Raw genomic sequence first — 18,193 nt, 5'->3', positions numbered from 1 at the left:
GGTCAAAAAGGGCAGAGAGCCAGTGATAAGCAATTTTGGCTCCATGCCTGGAGTGTCCCAGCCAGCACAGTGAAGCAGGTGACAGACATTTGCACTTGAATACCAGCTCAGCAAATAACTTTGCTGTAAGATACAGATCTAGTTCAGAATGATTACCTCTAGGGTGTACATTCAAATAAGATATCCAGATCAATTTTGTTTTTCCAATACCTTAATATACAATCCTGTATGTTTAGAAACTACTTTAAAAGTTACTTTTTTGAAGTACTGACAAATTGACGAGGTTTAGCCGGTTGTGGAACTGATGTTTGTTAAGACATAGTTCTTGTACTTGCTTTAGTGGAACAAAGGCAATATATGCAAGTCATTCCCATATAGCTACAACCTTCTCAGGAAAAGGCAAATTTTTTATGTACACCTGTAATTTTAACATTTGGATTCAGGTTGCACTTACCCAAAGGATCAGCTTGTCCATTCTTGTCAGGCACGGTGAATACACCCACAACTTTATGTCCCTCTTTTCTCAGCTTGTTATAGACTTCTTGTCCAAAAATACTTTGACCTATAAGGGCTAGCTTTAGCTTATGTTGATAAACCTGGTAAAAAGAATTAAAACAAGTTCTAGGATGAAAAGAAAGTATGTTGTTGCATACGCTTCTGGTTTGCTCTTTCTTTGTCAATTTTCAGTTTGATTTAAAATGGAATACCCTTTTCTAGCCTAATCACCTTTGAAGGAATAATAATCAATTTTTTGAGAATAATGACAGGCATCATACAATTCAGGGAGAGTGTATTTCACATAAAAGCATTATTTGATACTGTCACTGGTGTTTATATGGCTTTTTTAGAATTTTCATTAGATAAACCCACTGTTTCTTATGAGAGCTCCATGATCTTATCCATAGTCAGGAATTAAAATTTTTTGAAACATAACATAAACAATTTTTCTAGGCATACTTTATGTGCCCGGAACATGCCCTCTAAATCCCCGTAATTAAACAGTGGTGTATTATTTGTGCTTAACATGTATAGGCTAAAGAAGACAAACTTGAATTGTTTCTGCCAAGTTACAAGTGATGATCTTCCACCTGGTCCTCCTACAAGCAAATAAAGGTGCTAAAGGTGAGGTTCCCTTGCTGGACTTCCACTGCCTGCTGCATTTGGATCCCAATACACTAGACACGTGATTTAGGCTTCTTCAGGCTGAGCAGGTGCAAGTAACCACCTCTACTTTTTTTAAAATTTATGACAGATAGAATCACAACACTACGATGATGTCAGAACATCAGATATCCCTACGTTTTTCAAGTGATTGCTTCCTGAGAAAACTAATTTTTCCTTCAGAATCCCTTGAGATTTATGTGGTAGTTGTGCTCCTCTCCCACCCTACCTCCAGTCCCCCACCTCTAACACCTCCTTTATCCGAGAACTGGTACTCCTGTAGCTGCAGAACTGCATTAGGGTACTGAAGTAAGCAGGCACCAACATGAGAAAACCTGCTTTATTCTTAACTGGATCTATTCACTGGTCTAATTCATAGCACTGCCATGAGTCCTAACAGGGGAGCCAACAGGGGAGCAGGAATGAGCATGGAAACATGGCAGAAGGATGGAACTCTCTCTATATGTACTGTCTTTGCATTTTTAGCCAGCTTTTGGAAAATGAAAACTGGAAACCTTTGAAAAACAAATGGACTATCAGACCTGGTTGAAAAGGAAAGGTCCGCACAGAATAAACAGAAAACTTACATTCCTCAAAGCTGAATCTGGCACAAACTATTCCTAGACTCAAACCATACAGATCCCTCCTCTTAGGAGGCACTGCATGAAAGGTAGGAGGAAAACCCACGCACTCGCCACCTTTGTTCTTAACATCATTTTTCACAACTGGACTTTGACTTCCAATTTTTCCTTATGACCCACTAGGGGAATCAAACACTGTATGAATGTCTTAACCACTGACACTAGTTTTGCTTGTAAGTTGGCACTTGTATGTTTATCTCCTCTGTCCTCTTCCCTTCCTTAGGGTGCCAGGACATGAGGATACTTTGAGTGGGTTATTGACTGGATAACAAATGGTTTGCACGGCCCTTCAGATCATATGACAGAGAGAAATGTCCTGAAAAACAGGTTACTCAAAACCACAATCCACTGCAATTCACATCACAGTTGACATACTATGGATGGTTTTTACTGGTTTCAGGTTACACTTTTGTTGTGCAGCTGGCTTTAGAAAAGGGAGTTATGAACTTGTAGGTTCTATCACGGGAATATTGAAGTGCACTTTTTATATTTTTTTTAATAAAAAACAATAGGAAATAATTATTTCTAAAGAGATAAGATTTTTCCCTGAGAATGAAACTGCATAGTAAAACTGTCCTGTATTGCAGCATTACTCAGCACTAGTGCTACTGCAGCAGAAACAAGCAGGAAGATGCAAAGGTGGACATTAACTCAGGCCCTTGCAAAATCAGACTGTTTTAATTGGCTGGTAAAAATGTCTGTGAGACTGGTGATGATAATATTACTAACCAACACTGCACTGCTGGCAGCTATACCTCAAATAGTCCACTATTTTGTTCTTAACAAAGACAAGACCTTGTTTTGAATTGCAACTTATCCTTGCAATCCTTATCCAGCAAGGCCAAACAGATGCAGGTAGAGCTCATTATCAATGCTCTATGATGGATGTCTTTACCTTCACAGCAGAAATGTTGCTGAACTACAAAAAACAAGTATTAGATTTTCCCAAGTATTTTTACTCTAGCAGGCAAATAGGAGAAAGATTAACTGGCTGGATCACCGAACATATTTAGCATGGTATGAAATCCTCTGATTTCTGTACTGTGCTAACTAGTGCCCAACTAGTATATTGAATAAACACTAAAAATATTCCAGATGAGAATTACTTATTCTATTTCTGTCATGTCATTAACATTGCCCAGTAAGAACACAAGACTGGAAGGGATCTTCTTAGCTAGTAAATCTTCTCCTCTGCCATCACAAACAATCATGTTGTATGATTGCTTTTTTAACTCTACCTGACCTATTTTTCAAAGCATTTTAAAAGAATTCCCTGCTGTATTCTGCTGCTTTTCTGATACTTAGACAATCTTCTTGTAATTTTAAGTCCAAATTTATCACCAGTGAGTTATTTTTTCACAGAGTTTGTCCACAAAGTGTTAATAACATATGCACCCTCTATACCTGAATTTTCCGTTCATGTTTCCCTGTGAATAACCTGAGTCTCATATTACATGGAATGGCATAGCAGTTCCAGTTCCAAATCATGAGTCACTGTAAATCAACATATTTTCAGTAAAGCTACACATTTAATTTGTGTTACTTGCGGAACTGAATCAACAAATGGTGAGAAGCAGAAAACATAGTCCCCAAATGAATAACAAGTAAAAAAAAAAAAAAAACACCAAACCCAACTTGAAACTGGCAAGACTGAGAAGATTGCAGAGTGGGAAAATCTGTAGTGCACAAAAACATTAGTCTGGCAGTAAATCAGCTTTGCTGCCTCACATTTACAGAAAGTAACTCAAATGGGGACTGGTTTCAATGATAAGATGGATCTGGTTACTGTGACCAGTGATTTTTGAGTTCTTTCTCCACTGAATGGTACAAAAGTATTGCATGACATCTGATTAGACTGGTCATGTATTAACATTCACTGCCATCAGTAGAAAGTAGGAGACAAACCCACAAGTCAGCCACACACAGGATTTCTACTGAGTAAAATAAAAAAAAAAAAAAAAAAAAAAAAAGGAAAGAAGTCTGTGTGCAAGGGCTCGCACGCTCAGACCGCAAGTTCAGTCCTTCATTTTCTGTTTTATCTGAAAAATTACAATGGAACAACGGCAGGAGATATTATAGCCATTCATATCTTCTTTTGAAAACTCTCCTTAAGCATTTTTACCTAAAATGAATCAGACCTGGGGAACTGGGAAATTTCTGTAGAAGAATGTAATGTGACCATAACACCCAATTAAAATGGAAAGTTGTATAAGATGACACAGAGAAGAAAAACAATTTGGGATTTCTGTCTTACAGAAATGGCACATTTTGGCCAGTGTGCCGTTGCTAGCATTCATCACAAAACTTTGGAAAGGAATTCTTTTAAAGAACACCAAAACAATCTTGGTTTTGAGTACTGTGCTAGATAGATGCTCCATAATTGTAACTAACATACACAGAGATTAAACTCTTTATTCTTTTTGGCAGCGATGTTAAGATGTGTGTATAGATGTTTAAGATGTGTATTAGGCTTCCTTTGCAGTTGCCTAGCTGACCACAAACATGTAGCATGCATGAACAATGCACATGAAGGTTAATGGCCATGTAGCATCAGAGTGGATCTTTTACTACCCTGTTGTAAGATTGACCAGTTCCTTGTTATAGTAAACAACACTGTTCATGTGGCTTAGGGAGATCTGGCCTTTCTTTTACGACTAATCATAGAATAATATTGTTATTACATCAGTGCTGTCAAAATACAAGATTTTAGAAAATTAGCTTTCACTCTACTGTAATTCTGTTGTTTCCACTGTCCAAACCTTTAATTTCTTCTTTAATCTTCTATTTTGTTTATAACATAACACAAGTTAACAGTGATTGTTTCCTTGACTCAAGTACTCATGATTTGAATGAAGAAAATAAGATAAAGGTTGAAGCATAAAATCTGAGAAGTGTTTGTACAAGCAGTCTTATCTTGAATTCTCAACGTATCTGAAAGGTCACGTGTTTCACCACCTCAATACAAAAGCACAGGTTTAAGTTTAACTTCTGTATTTGAAAATTCTGTCCATATGATCTTTTGATACTATATTGGAATTTATTTTAAAGTAGCTCATTAAAAGTTATAGAGTAATTTAATGCTTAATTCCATTCTGGTGCTCTTTTTCCTCCAAAACACTTAAACAGAAATAAAACTAAAGAATAAATTAAGTAGTGTGTAGACAGCAACCTGAAAAATGCTGGTAATTATCCTGTCAAGTTCTAGTCCCTAGAAATGGGAGCTAAGTCTAACATCTACATTTCCTTCTCTAAGAAGAGTATAAAGTTACAAAATCTCTCCACGGGAGAATATTTATTTTTTGGATAAAAATAATTTTATGTTACCACCTCTTTTGTATGTGCATCTAAATTTCAATTGGTTATCAGCTTCTAATTAAATTTCCTGAAAATTAAGATTTAGTAACTGCTACTCTGGGTACAAACCTTATTATCAAAAAGATTACAATTTTTTACTTAGTTTGCATAAGAATTTAGTTAAAGCTAAAAATATTTGACTGTTATATCTTTTTAAAATTATCATAGAAAGATGCCTCTTTTGAAAAGCAGTACTGCAACTTTGTTTCTGTTGAGATCCCCCTACATGTGCTAAATTCCAGCGCCTGCAAATAGAAACCTATAGTAGAGCCCCGCCCCCATCTGCATACACATCCAGGGCAATGTGTTCCCACCGTTCATTCATTCTCTCTCTTTTTTTATTTTTTTGGCACTGCTGGTTGCATTTCCAAAAGGCTCGTGTTAAATCTCCCTATTCTAACGCCTTCCATGCAGATACCTTCGGAGGATTGCTGTCCTCACACGAAATTGAGGAGCCAAACACGAAAAAATAAACAGTCTCTAAGAAAGGAAAAAATCCCCCAAGCTTCATTCAACTTGCCAGACCGACGCAGCTGGACAATGTGCACTGGACAAGGCTCTCGGGAAGTGGTTACTTGCAGGAGTTCTGCAGTCTATGTGTGTAACAAGACATATTTAAAATGGCTTGAAAACAAATGCTCAGAGCTGTAAAAGACTAAAACATCGGGGTCGTACAGGAATTTCGACCATCAGCTTAAACCCTGAGCAGCCCATCGTCCCAGAGCTATGGGGCGGCGAAGGGAAGGTCACAAACGAAACAGGCCAGAGGGGGGGCTTCTCTCAGGCACCGGGAGGGTGCGTGGTCCCTTCTAACTGAGATGACAGCCTGCAGCTTCTCGCAGGGCAAATCCCAGCGTGAGGGAGGCAGAGAACGGCTGCATCACATAGTTCTTGACACACGATTACTCGGCACTATCACAGCATCGTTGTCGCCTGTTCCCCGCAGCTTCCAGACACATCTCTGCAAGACGCAGCGCCCAGATGATGGCTGCGATCCCGCTCGCCGAACAGCCGGGCAAAGATGCAGCCTCTGCACCCACGCCGAGCCTTTCCCGACCCTGCCGTGCCTGCACGCGCTTTGCTAAATCCTCGGCAGAGACAATACGCATCACATCCCGGAAAATAGCCGCTCCCGCCATCCCCCTCCTCGCTCGGCCCCTGGTTGCCCCCCCGACCGCTTCGCTCCCTGGCTCGGCACGGCACGGCACGGCACGGCACGGGGGGACCCGGGTCCGCGGCCGCCCACCCCGCGCTACTCACCGCAGCCGTGGTGCAGATGGTCCGCAGCAGTCGCGGGGCTGTCCGCAGCATCTTGCGGCCGCCCTGCCGACACCGAGCCGGCTCCGTGGCCGCGGCGGAGCGCCTCGTCTGATGCAACCCGCGCCGATGCCGCTGGCGCCGGGCCAGCGCCTGCATCCGCGGCGGCGCAACCCCGCCCGGGCCCGCGGCCACCGGGGGAGCGGGGAGCGGGGAGAGCGGAGAGCGGGGAGAGCGGGGAGCGGGGAGAGCGGGGAGAGCGGGGAGAGCGGGGAGAGCGGGGAGAGCGGGGAGCGGGGAGAGCGGGGAGAGCGGGGAGCGGGGAGAGCGGGGAGAGCGGGGAGAGCGGGGAGAGCGGGGAGAGCGGGGAGAGCGGGGAGCGGGGAGAGAGTGGGGAGAGAGCGGGGAGAGCGGGGAGAGCGGGGAGAGAGCGGGGAGAGAGTGGGGAGAGCGGGGAGAGAGCGGGGAGAGCGGGGAGAGCGGGGAGAGCGGGGAGAGCGGGGAGAGAGCGGGGAGAGAGTGGGGAGAGCGGGGAGAGCGGGGGGAGAGGGGGGAGCGAGAGCGGGAGCGGGGGAGAGCGGGAGAGCGGGACGGGAGAGAGGCGGGGGAGCGGGAGAGCGGGGAGCGGGGAGAGGCGGGGAGAGCGGGGAGGCGGGGAGAGCGGGGAGCGGGGAGAAGCGGGGAGAGGGGAGAGCGGGGAGAGCGGGGAGAGCGGGAGCGGGAGAGCGGGGAGAGCGGGAGGGGGAGGGCGGGAGAGCGGGGGAGAGCGGGGAGAGCGGGGAGGAGCGGGGAGAGCGGGGAGAGCGGGGAGAGCGGGGAGAGCGGGGAGAGCGGGAGCGGGAGAGCGGGGAGAGCGGGAGAGCGGGGAGAGCGGGGAGAGCGGGAGAGGAGATCGGGGAGAGCGGGGAGAAGCGGGGGAGCGGGGAGCGGGGGAGCGGGGAGAGCGGGGAGAGCGGGGAGAGCGGGGAGAGCGGGGAGAGCGGGGAGAGCGGGGAGAGCGGGGAGCGGGGAGAGCGGGGAGAGCGGGGAGAGCGGGGAGCGGGGAGAGCGGGGAGAGCGGGGAGAGCGGGGAGCGGGGAGAGCGGGGAGAGTGGGGAGCGGGGAGAGCGGGGAGCGGGGCCGCCCCGCACCTGCCGCGCCCGCCGCCCCCCTGGCGCCGGGGAACGGCGGGGGTCGCGGGGCCGGGCGGCCTCGGCGGGGACGGGAGGGGATGGGAGGGAGGGGAAGCGAAGGGAAGCGAAGGGGCGGGCAGCCAGGCCAGCGCCGCTGCCCCCCCAGCCCAGCGCGGCGGCTGAGCCCTCCCGCTTGCTGCCGCGGGGCCCCAGGGCAGGGACCAGCGGAGTGGCTTGCGGGGCTCCCGGCCCGCGAGCACGGGAGCCACAGAATCCCAGAATCGTTAGGTTTGGAAGGGTCCTCTGGAGATCGCCCAGTCCAGCCCCCCTGCCGCGGCAGGGTCACCTAGAGCAGGTCACACGGGAACGCGTCCAGGTGAGTTTTGAATGTCTCGATGGAGAGAGACTCCCTGGGCAGCCTGTTCGAGTGCTCTGCCACCTTCAATGTACAGAAGTTATTCCTCCTGTTGAGGTGAAACTTCTTGTGGTTTAGCTCATGGCCATTGCTCCTCGTTGCTGACCACCACTGAAGAGTCAGGCACCAGTCGGTAAGGACCCGTCTGTGAGGCGTTAATGAGATCCCGTCTCAGCCTTCTCCAGACCGAAACAGACCCAGCTCCCACAGCTCTTGTAAGAGACGTTCTCCAGGGCCCTCATCATCTTTGTGGCACACCATTGCACCCTCTCCAGTAACTCCTTGTCTTTTGAGTAGTCTTGGCCACCAGGGCCACTCAGGTGGCATTTTGAGGTCTGGGATATGTGCAGTGTCCCAGCAGGGCTCTGGCCATTTACGGCTTGGGGGGAGCCCCTCACCTTCACCTTTGTCCTCTCTGCTGAGGCTGTTGGCGAGACATTCCCTTGACTCTCCTGTGGCAGTCAAAGATCATGTAGATTATCAGCATGAATTTTTTGTTTATTTCCTGCTAATGGGGTTAAAAAACCTTAATGACTTACTGGAATTCCAGATCACTACCTCTGCGAAGTATTATTGAAGCAGCTCATTCTACATAGCCATTTCTTAAAAATCTACCTCTTGAGTTTTATTAGAGAAGTGTTTCAATTTCAATATTATTTGGAAGCTACAACAAAATCTTGTCGGAGGAGTGGAGATCTTGAAAATACAAATTCAAGATGCTAAAAAGAACAGAAAGCAAGTGAAAATGATCCCCAAAAGGACAGTAATAGCAAAAGCAAGAGTAGACAGCATGGCAATAATACAAGCATCATTGCAAATAAGGTCAGGTCTAAACCCCAGCAACACAAAGAGCATAAGTGTGTAACAAACTGAAATACCTGATGTTCCTATCAGGAAAACAAGGAAGACAAAAATGGAAAAAGTTGTCTTATAGCCAAGCTGCGAACTGTGGCAGAGAGGTCAGAGGCAATGATTAAGCCAAAGTTATGACCTGCAGTCGCCTTCCTAGAATTGAAAATAGAGTAGACATGCAAACATCCATATCTCAATGAGACTTTTTTATGCTTTCCTGCAGAAGAACTGCAATAGTAATCAGCAGGGTTTAACTCCCAGGCCCCTAACCTCTTCCTCAGGGTATTTCAAATGCTGAGAAGTACTTTAAGGAGGAGGACTGCTGCAGTACAGCTGTTCCATCTCTTTTCAGGGGGCACAGGAAGGAGAAGTGCTGCAAGAGGTAAATTGTGCCACTCCCCAAGGAAGTCAGGTTGGCACAACACAGTCCCTCCACAGAGTAAAGTTACACAAGGGCTTGCATTATGACTCTCGTACCATTATTCATTCCCTGATTTAGTCCTGTGTAGCAAAATTATATCCTGTTCTTTATTCAAGGCTCTTGGTGGTCCCATAAGTAGGTGGCACTGAGTGGAATTAACAGAAATTAAAGCAAAAACTTTTAATTAAAATAAACCACTGCATTTCTCTTTTGCAAAGCAAGTTCCACAAAGAAAAATCACTAGCCAGTTCCTATAATTTCTTTTCTATGGGGTGAAAAAGCTACAGGAGCACTTGTCTGCTTCAGTGAAAATTCTTCTGATGATGGTGTCATGTGGAGCGTGTGGTGATGTCTTACTTTGAAAGACAGGTGTGTGCTAGGGAAGGTAGGAGCCCCCCTTGGAATGGAGAATGTAAACCCTCTCCCTCTGAATTATTATAATCTTGAAATTTAGAGAGTTCTCAGGCAAAGATATGAGGTTAGGAATAACAGTTCTTTTTTAGTATGTATAACAGGACAAACAAACAAACTATGGCACTAACAACAAACAGAACCAGCAACCTTGTGACAGCCTTCTCAGCAGAGACAGGAAGGGATGGAGGAGAGGCTTTTTCACAAAACCCTGGGGCAGTCTGACCCCAGTGCCCCCGCAGGACTTTGAGGAGCACCAATCTGGAACAGCAGGAAAGAGCAGAAATCCTGGGCTGGTGGATGAGATGTATCAGAAGCTCAGCAGTGGTAGCTGGAACTGCAGGGACATCCCAGCAGGTCAGGGAGTGCAGTGTAGAGAAACCCAGAGCAGTGCCAAAAAAGCAGCGAGGGTGGGATAGCGGCAGCCCGGCTCCCAGCAGGGCAGGGAGAGGCGAGCTCAGGATCCCGAGCACACAAGCAGATGGTGATACGTCCCTGTTTTACTGAGGTCCCAGTTCAGTGCCTGTTCTCATGAGCAGAGGCTCATCCCACAGAAGAAGAAGTAGAAGCTCCGGGATGGGGTACGGCAGTGGCAGCGAATTCCTTTCCCCAAGCAGCAGCAGCTCTGACCCTTGGAGAGAAACTTTCCAGAATGAGACAGATGCAACCAGATGCCCTCCTTCTCCCTGAGCTTGACAACTTCTTTGTTTTCTTTAGTACCCGTAAGTGCCCAGTAGTCAGTGTTTCTTAGCAACTTACAGGAAAAATTCTATAGGTAAGAAGTAATAAAAGAGAAGAACCCCCCAACAGGTAATTTATTAGATTATGGAATAATCAGCCAAGGGAGTTATTGACTTTCTTTGCTCTGAAGTATTAAAAAGCTAAAGAAGTAAAATTAATCAAAAAGTTCTGTTAACAAAGCGGGACAATATATAAGTGGTTCCTTCTGTAGTATCTGTTGTACTGTGGGTTTAGAAAAATGGTGTACAGTAATTCCAGATTTCATTAAGAAAGTTAATGATTTTGCTTTGTGGCTTATTCTTAAAATATTGTTATTGGCTACTTCCATGGGTATGCTGCCCCCTATCTTCCAATTATCTCACAGAAAATCTACAAAATTTAATTGCTAAATTTCTTTAAAATACTCCCTCTTTAAATTGTACTATAAAATAATTAAAACTCATAATTTTGTTAACTAAAATGCATCATTTATGTGCATGAGCTGTTGGTCTGAAATGCCTGTTTTTAATATCTTGCTTTCCTTTTTGAATTGGCAGGTTTTTTTCCCAGAAAGATTAACTGCCCACTTTGATAGGTCATATTGTAGCAATACAAGGATTATACAGGTTCATGAGCAGCTCAGTTTGCAGCAGACCAAACCCACAATCTGCTCAAACAAGAAGTATTGACAATCCTCATTAAAGGAGTGATAACAGTACCTCTGACCGTAGGAGAAATTAACGTGTGTGTAGTATTCCCTTGACTTGATGGCAGCTGCACAAATTCCATACAAGAGGGTGCAATCAACTACTGTAATAGCTGGCATCAAAATGAAAGGTTTGGAACTGGATTAAAGTATTGTTGAAGTTCATGGAACTTCAAATCTTGGTTCATGATCCAAACTCCTCTCCAACTAGAACCCCACACTTGGCATTTAACCACTAATGCACAAGCTTATGGCAAAATGCCTGATTTTCCTGGGTGAGCAATTCGTAATAACCTGTGGCTCTAATCTCTGTACACACACAACATAGACAGTACAACAATGCAAGTGTAAATCGCCAAGGTTTACTTACTTCATCTCCAAACACAATTCCTAACCTAGTGAGACAATGACAGACCTCTGTTTACTTCACAGACTACTAAAATGTTAGATGACAAAAGGGAAAAATCACAAGAGGAGGTGTCGGTTGTCAGCATATAAGAAGAGCTGCATAAAGAAGATCTGGGAAGGAAGACATGGCATTTATTTTAGATTTCATAGCAATAAGAGGGGCAGGGACATGAATGGCCACGGAGGTGCGCTAAAACACAGAGAAGGTTGGTATCTTCATACCATCAGCTTCACACTTCTCATCAGAGTGGTGAATTCATACAAATGGGTTTTAACAACCACTTAATAAATCGCCTATGTAGAATTTTAAGTGCAAATAATTACCATCAAGATTTTTGGTATCCAGAAAATTATTAGGCTGACCTCCTTGAGATAGGTCTTGTAAGACCTAGTAAACTCCAACATCAGTGTTAAATATTGTAACAGTTACAGTGCATTCCTCTGGGTTTTATGTTGTTGGGAAAAGTGACACAAAGTACTACCCATTAATTTTTGTACCCCAGTCAGAGAAGTACCTTGCAATTCTTAATTTCTTGTTCATCTGGGGAAAAAAATCCTAGCACCAGTGCTTACTTTGTTTGGAGCACATTTTATACATTAATCTTCCTTTTTGGATTTTGTTGTTGTTGTTGTTTCCTTCTAGTCCTGATCCTTTTTTCACAAACCCAAAGTTTAGCTTTGGGGAAAAAACCTGCAGTTAGCCATAGTAAGCTTTTCAGCATGAGTGTTTTCCTTTGTGTTACCAAATTTTCAAGAGATGTATGTCAGCAAATGGCAAAAACTGATAGGAGGATATGTTTACAAAAGCTATCCAGGACTTAAACGTGCTTGTACAATAGCAAAAATGTGCAAAATGTGTTTGCATGTGCAGAAATGTACAGAACAAATATAAGACCTAATGTGGCTGAATATTTTAAATCCTTGTTGATTTCTGTGAAGCAGAAGCTACTCAGTGTCTCTGAGGACACCATCAAGACTTGGCAAGATCTTTAGGAAAGACTGCTCCACACAGCCTGCACATACTGAAGTGCTTGGGGAACTGCTTGGAATCTTCCAGGATTTGCTTTCTTTTGAAAATCATGCCCTGGGACTCAGCAATCAACTAAATTGGCTCTGCATAGCCTTTTTGTTGTTGGAAATCAGCCTTGATGGGGCTTTTCATGATGATTAAAGGTTTGGTCATAGTTCAGACTCAAATTCCTCAGGAATACTTTAGAGTTCACCCAGTTTTAAAGACTGAGTAATTAAAAAAAATAAAGGCTTTGTATGGTTGTTCACTAAGTATGTTAATTGCATGACAAGTTTCAACTAAAATTTTATAAGAGAAAAACATTTTATGTTTTCCCACTTGCTGAAGCAAGATTTTATGGGGAAGTTACTTTGTCTTTATCTCTGCAACATTTATATTTAAAACTTGTATTACCTTTTTTCCCCCCAGAGAGTCTTAACTAGACATTAACCATTTAAAACCTTACACTTTGCATTTCATTTTTCCAGACTAACCAAAGGGAGGCATATATTTGATGAAGAAAGGAGATTATTTCACCAATTTAACAAGTGGCAAGAACTATCATGCAGATGCCTTACTCACATGGACAAATGGAAGTCTCTCAGATTCCATTCCATAGAGTAGAAACTACATCTGCAAAAAATGTTGCTATCTTAGTGGTGTGGAGCTGCAAAGACTAGATCTCGGATGGTAAATCCTTTCTGGGAATTCTGCCACAAAAACTTTGAGCAAGATCTTTATTTTATTTAAAATGTTCAGAGCTAAGCATCAAACATTCCACAGACAAGGAACTTAGAGGATAGTTGGGTTTCTGCAGATCCAGCAAGACAAATTCTTTCTCCTGCAAGTAATTACAATTCCAGTAATTACTAACTGTCAATCCAGATGGAGATGTGCCTGTATACACAAGAAGCAATATCTGCTCTGGGTGCTTCTCTACATGTTGTGGGTTTTTTTGTTGTTTGTTTTTGTTTAGGTTTTTTTTTAATAAAAAAGAAGAGGCTTCTGTTTGGACGGTTAAAATATCAGATGGATGGCTTCAAATATCAGAAAAAATACTGTTTAAAATACCAGGCAACTGTATTGTACATTGTAGTACGATATTTCCAATTGGAGTTATTTCAAAGGAGAAAGGATTTTTGATACCTGATGGAATCAGGCCCCTGTCGATTTATGAATCCATAAATACCTAACCACTTCATAAATAAAACAGTCATAGTACCATATTAATTCTGCTGTATTTTGGACTATATTTGCTCACCTACCCTTTCTAGTACTTGAGTGTAACAAGTAATTTCAACTGGAACATATTTGTGTTCACATTTTAGTTAGTTCCTGTGGAAGTCCACTGTGAAATTTCATTTCATAATCATTTTGACCAGACCAAAAGAAAAGATTGTTTTATCAATTATGTCTGTGTTCAGTAATGGACAGCTTAGAAATCACTGTCTATTAAACAAAGTCAAAAGACTTTTCTTACTACTCTATTTCCTGAAGATTCTCACAGACATTTGAGCAATCTTAGCAATTCCTGTGAGTTTGTACCACATAAAAGCTACCCGGTACAAATGGAGGCTGTGTCACCCAACTTTCAGAAATTACATTTATAAAATGTCAGTAATTCCACATGAGTGAACAGCATAAAGCAATTCTGTGATGAGACATCCCAACAAATTTACCAATCAAATCCAAGCCAGTCTCGCTGCCAATGAGCTTCAAAATAAAATCTAAATCAGATTTTTAAAGACAGCAGAAATTCTAGCAGAATCTACAAGTGACCTAAATAATTTCAGTGTGAGCAACAAAACACTGCCACCTAGGGAGCCAAAGGAAAAGCCAATTATCGGTCATTTGAATAAATGGACCATGAATGGTAGCATAAATTTAACCAGTGTATATATTGAACTGAGTATAATTGTGAAATTCTTTTCTCCCAATTCTGGAGCCTCCTGGTTGTGTGTGGTTTTTGTTTGGTTTTTGTTTGTTTGTTTGTTTTGTTTGTTTGTTTTGTTTTTTTGTTTTGTTTGGGTTTTTTTTGTTTTAATATGTTGTATTTCAATGCATTTTCTTTTGAAATAATTTTCTTTTGAAATAATTTTCTTTTTCCATATTTAAAATAAGGGCTAATCACGCTGTGGGGATCACAGTGCATGCTGTGGTGTGACCACTGCACAGACCACCCGGTTGGATTCTTTGCATCCAGTTTTAATCTCACAACTTTACAATAAGCAAGCCTGCAATATCTACTTTACAAATTCAGTTTAGGTGTGGGAAGTGAGGGCCAGTTCTGCAGGTTTCTCCCTTGTAGCATCCTGCAGAATTGAAAGACACCTTTTTCCGACACAGGGCAAAAGGCCTGATAACTACTTTTTAAGCAGTCTGAAAGTCTCTGTTCATGCACAGTTTTTCACAGCTGAAAGAAACAGCGCTTGTGGCAAAGAAAGTCTGTAAAGAAAACTCTATTTTTTTTGTTTCATTTTTCAAAATCAGAAGACATCTATCGGCTTTGTATAAATGAATAGCAGCTATACTGAGTTCAATTAAAGCTGCACAGACAGAACAAAATCCTTAAAATCTAGCATAAGTTGTGTTTGCATTTTGTGGGATACTCATCATCTCCTTAGAGACACTTGTGTTCACTGCCAGCTGTCCTGCACAATCAAACTTCCAGTTCCATTAAAACCCTATGTGAACACCTTCAGTTTGCCTAAAAGCCAGTGAGTGGAGGAGACATATTGTCATATTTACATCATGATTATTTGACACGTTCCAAATCAGAGTTCTCTCCAGTAAAAAACAAACAAAAAACCCCCAAACAAACACCACCAACAAAACAAACAACTCATTCCAAACGTTTATTTCATTTCACACAAAGCTAAATTTGATCTGTTCTTTCCCAGGGTGGCCTCTTAGGATGAATTTTAAATAAGAAAAACTTATCAATAAACGTGATCTTTCAACCAACCTCCCCTTTCATCCCTAGAAACTTTAAAATCAATAGATTCCAAAGGATGGCATCCTTTTAGTCATAAAGCAACCAGAAAGTAAGTGCTATTTTCAGAACTGCTGCATTATCAAGTTAGCTTTTATGGATGGTCCTGCACTTACTGATACATCTCTCATCCGGGTTGCTATTTTTGTTGCTCTTTCCCCCAGTGACATTGCTGATGCTCCTGGTGACACTGCTTTCCTTTTCTGCTGATGCTACAGATTCTGCTGAGTTAATGAAATTGCTGCGGTCGCTCTTAACGGCCCTGGATGGCCACTTCTCTCCCTAGCCCAAGTACTTCTATTTTTATTCTCATTTTACACCCCCTAAGGCCCTGGAAAGAAAAAAAAAAAAAAAAAAAAAAAAAAAAAAAAAAAAAAAAAAAAAAAAAAAAAAAAAAGAAGAAAGAAAAGTGGCACGCAGGTCAGTATCTCGCGGCCCTTGTGACCACAAATGACAGGGCGATGATTCGCGGGCGCTCCGCAGCTGTCCCAGAACAGGGACAGTGACAGTGCCTCGCAGCGCTTCCCTCCTCCAGCACCAGAGCGGGGAAGCGCTGGGGCGGCGGCGGGGGCCGGCGCGCTTTAGGCGGCAGAGCTTTCCCTCCTGCCACCAGCCTGGCAGAGGCGCGGAGTCGATGCCACAGGGACCGGGCTGGGGTGCCGAGCGCCAGCGGAAAAGCAGGAAAGCTCCCAAAGGCCCGGTGCCCCCGAGGCCGGCCCTGCCTCAGCCGGCAGGACCGGCTCAAGCCGCCGGGGGTCGGAGGAAGGAGGGCGGGGAGCAAACTCCCGGCCCCGCCGCGGGCACCGGGGCAGCGCCTCCCGGCCCCGCGCTCAGCCTCAGCCGCGGCAGCGCCGACCGGCACCGACCCCCGGGCGCGGCGGGCGGAGGGAGGGAAGCGGGAGGAAGGCCAGGAGGCAGGCGGGCAGGGAAGCAGGGAGGGGCGGCGGAGCGGCGCCAGCGCTGTCCCGCCTCCTCCCCCGGAGCCCCGGCTCCCCCTCCGCCTCCATTTCCCGGCGTGCGGCGCGGGCGCGGGGCAGGAAGTCCCGTGCGCCTGAGTCAGGGGCGGCCGCCGCCGGGGTGGGCGGCGATGGCGCTGGAGACCCTGTCCCCGGACTGGGAGTTCGACCGCCTCGACGACGGCTCGCAGAGTGAGCGGCCGGGAGGGGCCGGGCCGGGTGCGGAGGGAGCCGCCTCAGGGCGAGGGGAGGCGCGGGATGAGCAGACCCTGCTCCCCCCGGACCGCGCCGCTGCATCCCCGCCGGGAGCGGGAGGGAGGGAGGAAGGGAGGGAGGAGGAAGCAGTCGCGGCAGCTGAGCGGGTCTCCTCCCCGGGTCCCCCCCGGAGCCTGCCCCGTGCCCCTGCCGCCAGCCCAGCGCTGGTCCCCCTGCGGCCAGGCCTGCGGGGATGGGCGGCCGCCGTGACCTTCTTTGCTCCCACCGCCCTCTCCGTAGCTGTCAGGGTTGTTTTGGGGTGGGGGGAGCGGCTTTTCCAGCCCTTCATCCTTTGCTCCCTCGGGGAGGGCCAGGCTGCCTGTGCCACCCTCGCTTTTCTTGCACGAACCGGGCTTGCCGTGGGAACCGCGTTTCTTTCCTCCCCGGTCATTTCTCGTGGCACACAAATTTTTGCACTGGCTTCCTTGGTTATCCAGAGAAGTCACATCAAGATATGCTGTAAGCAGTTGTACTCAGCTTTCATTGGTAAAGGCTCTCTGTCACGGGAGGTGGGCGGTCACGTGCAGTTTCGCCTTTAAACTATAACTGAATCAGATCTTGCGATGCTGAAATCTTTCACGGTGGGTTCCTGTGTCTGTCAAAATCCACGTTTTACTCAGCCTGTGGAGGTGACCTAGTTCCTAAGCAGGGAACTTACATGGCTGTCATCCTGTAATACATCTGTAAGTTGAACTGTGCCAAATTAATTATACCAGGTGTTGCTGTGAAAGTATGTCACTCATGGACCAAGTGTTTCACATATAATGTTATCCCAAGGGATAACTGTTTATGCCATGTTCATTTAGTCTGGATTTCGGTGGAAACTGAAGCTGTCCTGAGCAGAGCTTTTTATCAGATCTCAAGTTGTGGAAAGGAAAATGTAGCTTTTACTCAAAATGCCAGATCCCCACTAGTTTGACCAGAACGTGAAGTGCAACTCCAAAAACTTTACATTAGTTAATGTGCCCTGTTTTCACCATCTTGAGGATGAAGAAACGGGCTGATCTTCCATCCAGAACAGCATACAGTGTTCTAGAGAAAAGCCAAAGAAAAATCCTGTGACTTCAAAGGCATTTTTCATTCTTGTTATCTACTTTCACTTTGTATCGCTGACATTTAGCAATTATAACTTTCTCAGCTGAGGACATCAGATACTAAGTAAGTCTAATTTGTTACATCTCTGTCCTAGATATGTATGGCAATGGCGCTTTCAAATCCTGATGCGATGAGTTCGTTGAATATTGATATTGCTGATTTTATGGAAGAAGTTAAGATTAAGCTGAGGGATCTGTGTTGCTGAGTTGATCTCTTGCACTGTTCCAACTATAATGCTTTAGTTTTTTCACCAGAGGAGAAACTAAGTCGAACTTTATTCTAAACACAATATACCTTATGAAGTATTTATACTGCTCTGAAGAAAAGGATGATATGTGCTTTCTATGATTTCATTTTCTTCCTCTGTGTGAGTCAGTTTATTTAGGAAAAATGTTCTGCATCTTAGAAAGCTTCCCTCATCTCCAAGT

General features: G+C 44.7%; 2 protein-coding genes and 1 long non-coding RNA gene across 5 annotated transcripts in view; 2 read left to right on the top strand and 1 right to left on the bottom strand.

The window, feature by feature from the left end:
• The window catches only part of ALDH1L2 (aldehyde dehydrogenase 1 family member L2), a 31,659-nt gene extending 25,087 nt beyond the window's left edge, over positions 1–6,572 (bottom strand). Inside the window, exons 1-2 of the mRNA XM_040062509.2 lie at positions 6,417–6,572; positions 455–596 (exon numbers count right to left, since the gene is read on the bottom strand). Coding sequence (XP_039918443.1) covers positions 455–596; positions 6,417–6,572 — 298 coding nt within the window. The remainder of the gene's footprint in view (positions 1–454; positions 597–6,416) is intronic.
• A 1,161-nt stretch (positions 6,573–7,733) lies between these two features.
• Positions 7,734–13,649, top strand: LOC120752007 (uncharacterized). 2 transcript variants are annotated; one of them, XR_005700571.1, is made up of 5 exons: positions 7,734–7,901; positions 8,019–8,155; positions 11,483–11,664; positions 12,401–12,631; positions 12,956–13,649. It is a non-coding gene; the product is annotated as an uncharacterized LOC120752007 (long non-coding RNA). The 2 variants fall into 2 exon arrangements; XR_009207775.1 differs by having other exon boundaries at positions 12,401–13,649.
• Positions 13,650–16,484: 2,835 nt separating this feature from the next.
• Positions 16,485–18,193, top strand: part of WASHC4 (WASH complex subunit 4) — a 38,737-nt gene continuing 37,028 nt past the window's right edge. For both annotated transcript variants that reach the window (XM_040063479.1, XM_040063478.1), the window contains exon 1: positions 16,485–16,607. In XM_040063479.1, coding sequence (XP_039919413.1) covers positions 16,547–16,607 — 61 coding nt within the window. In that variant the 5' untranslated portion in view covers positions 16,485–16,546. The remainder of the gene's footprint in view (positions 16,608–18,193) is intronic.

The sequence above is a fragment of the Hirundo rustica genome, chromosome 4 (assembly GCF_015227805.2).
Source record: "Hirundo rustica isolate bHirRus1 chromosome 4, bHirRus1.pri.v3, whole genome shotgun sequence".
Classification (NCBI taxonomy): domain Eukaryota; kingdom Metazoa; phylum Chordata; class Aves; order Passeriformes; family Hirundinidae; genus Hirundo; species Hirundo rustica.
This window is presented reverse-complemented; position numbering and strand designations above follow the sequence as displayed.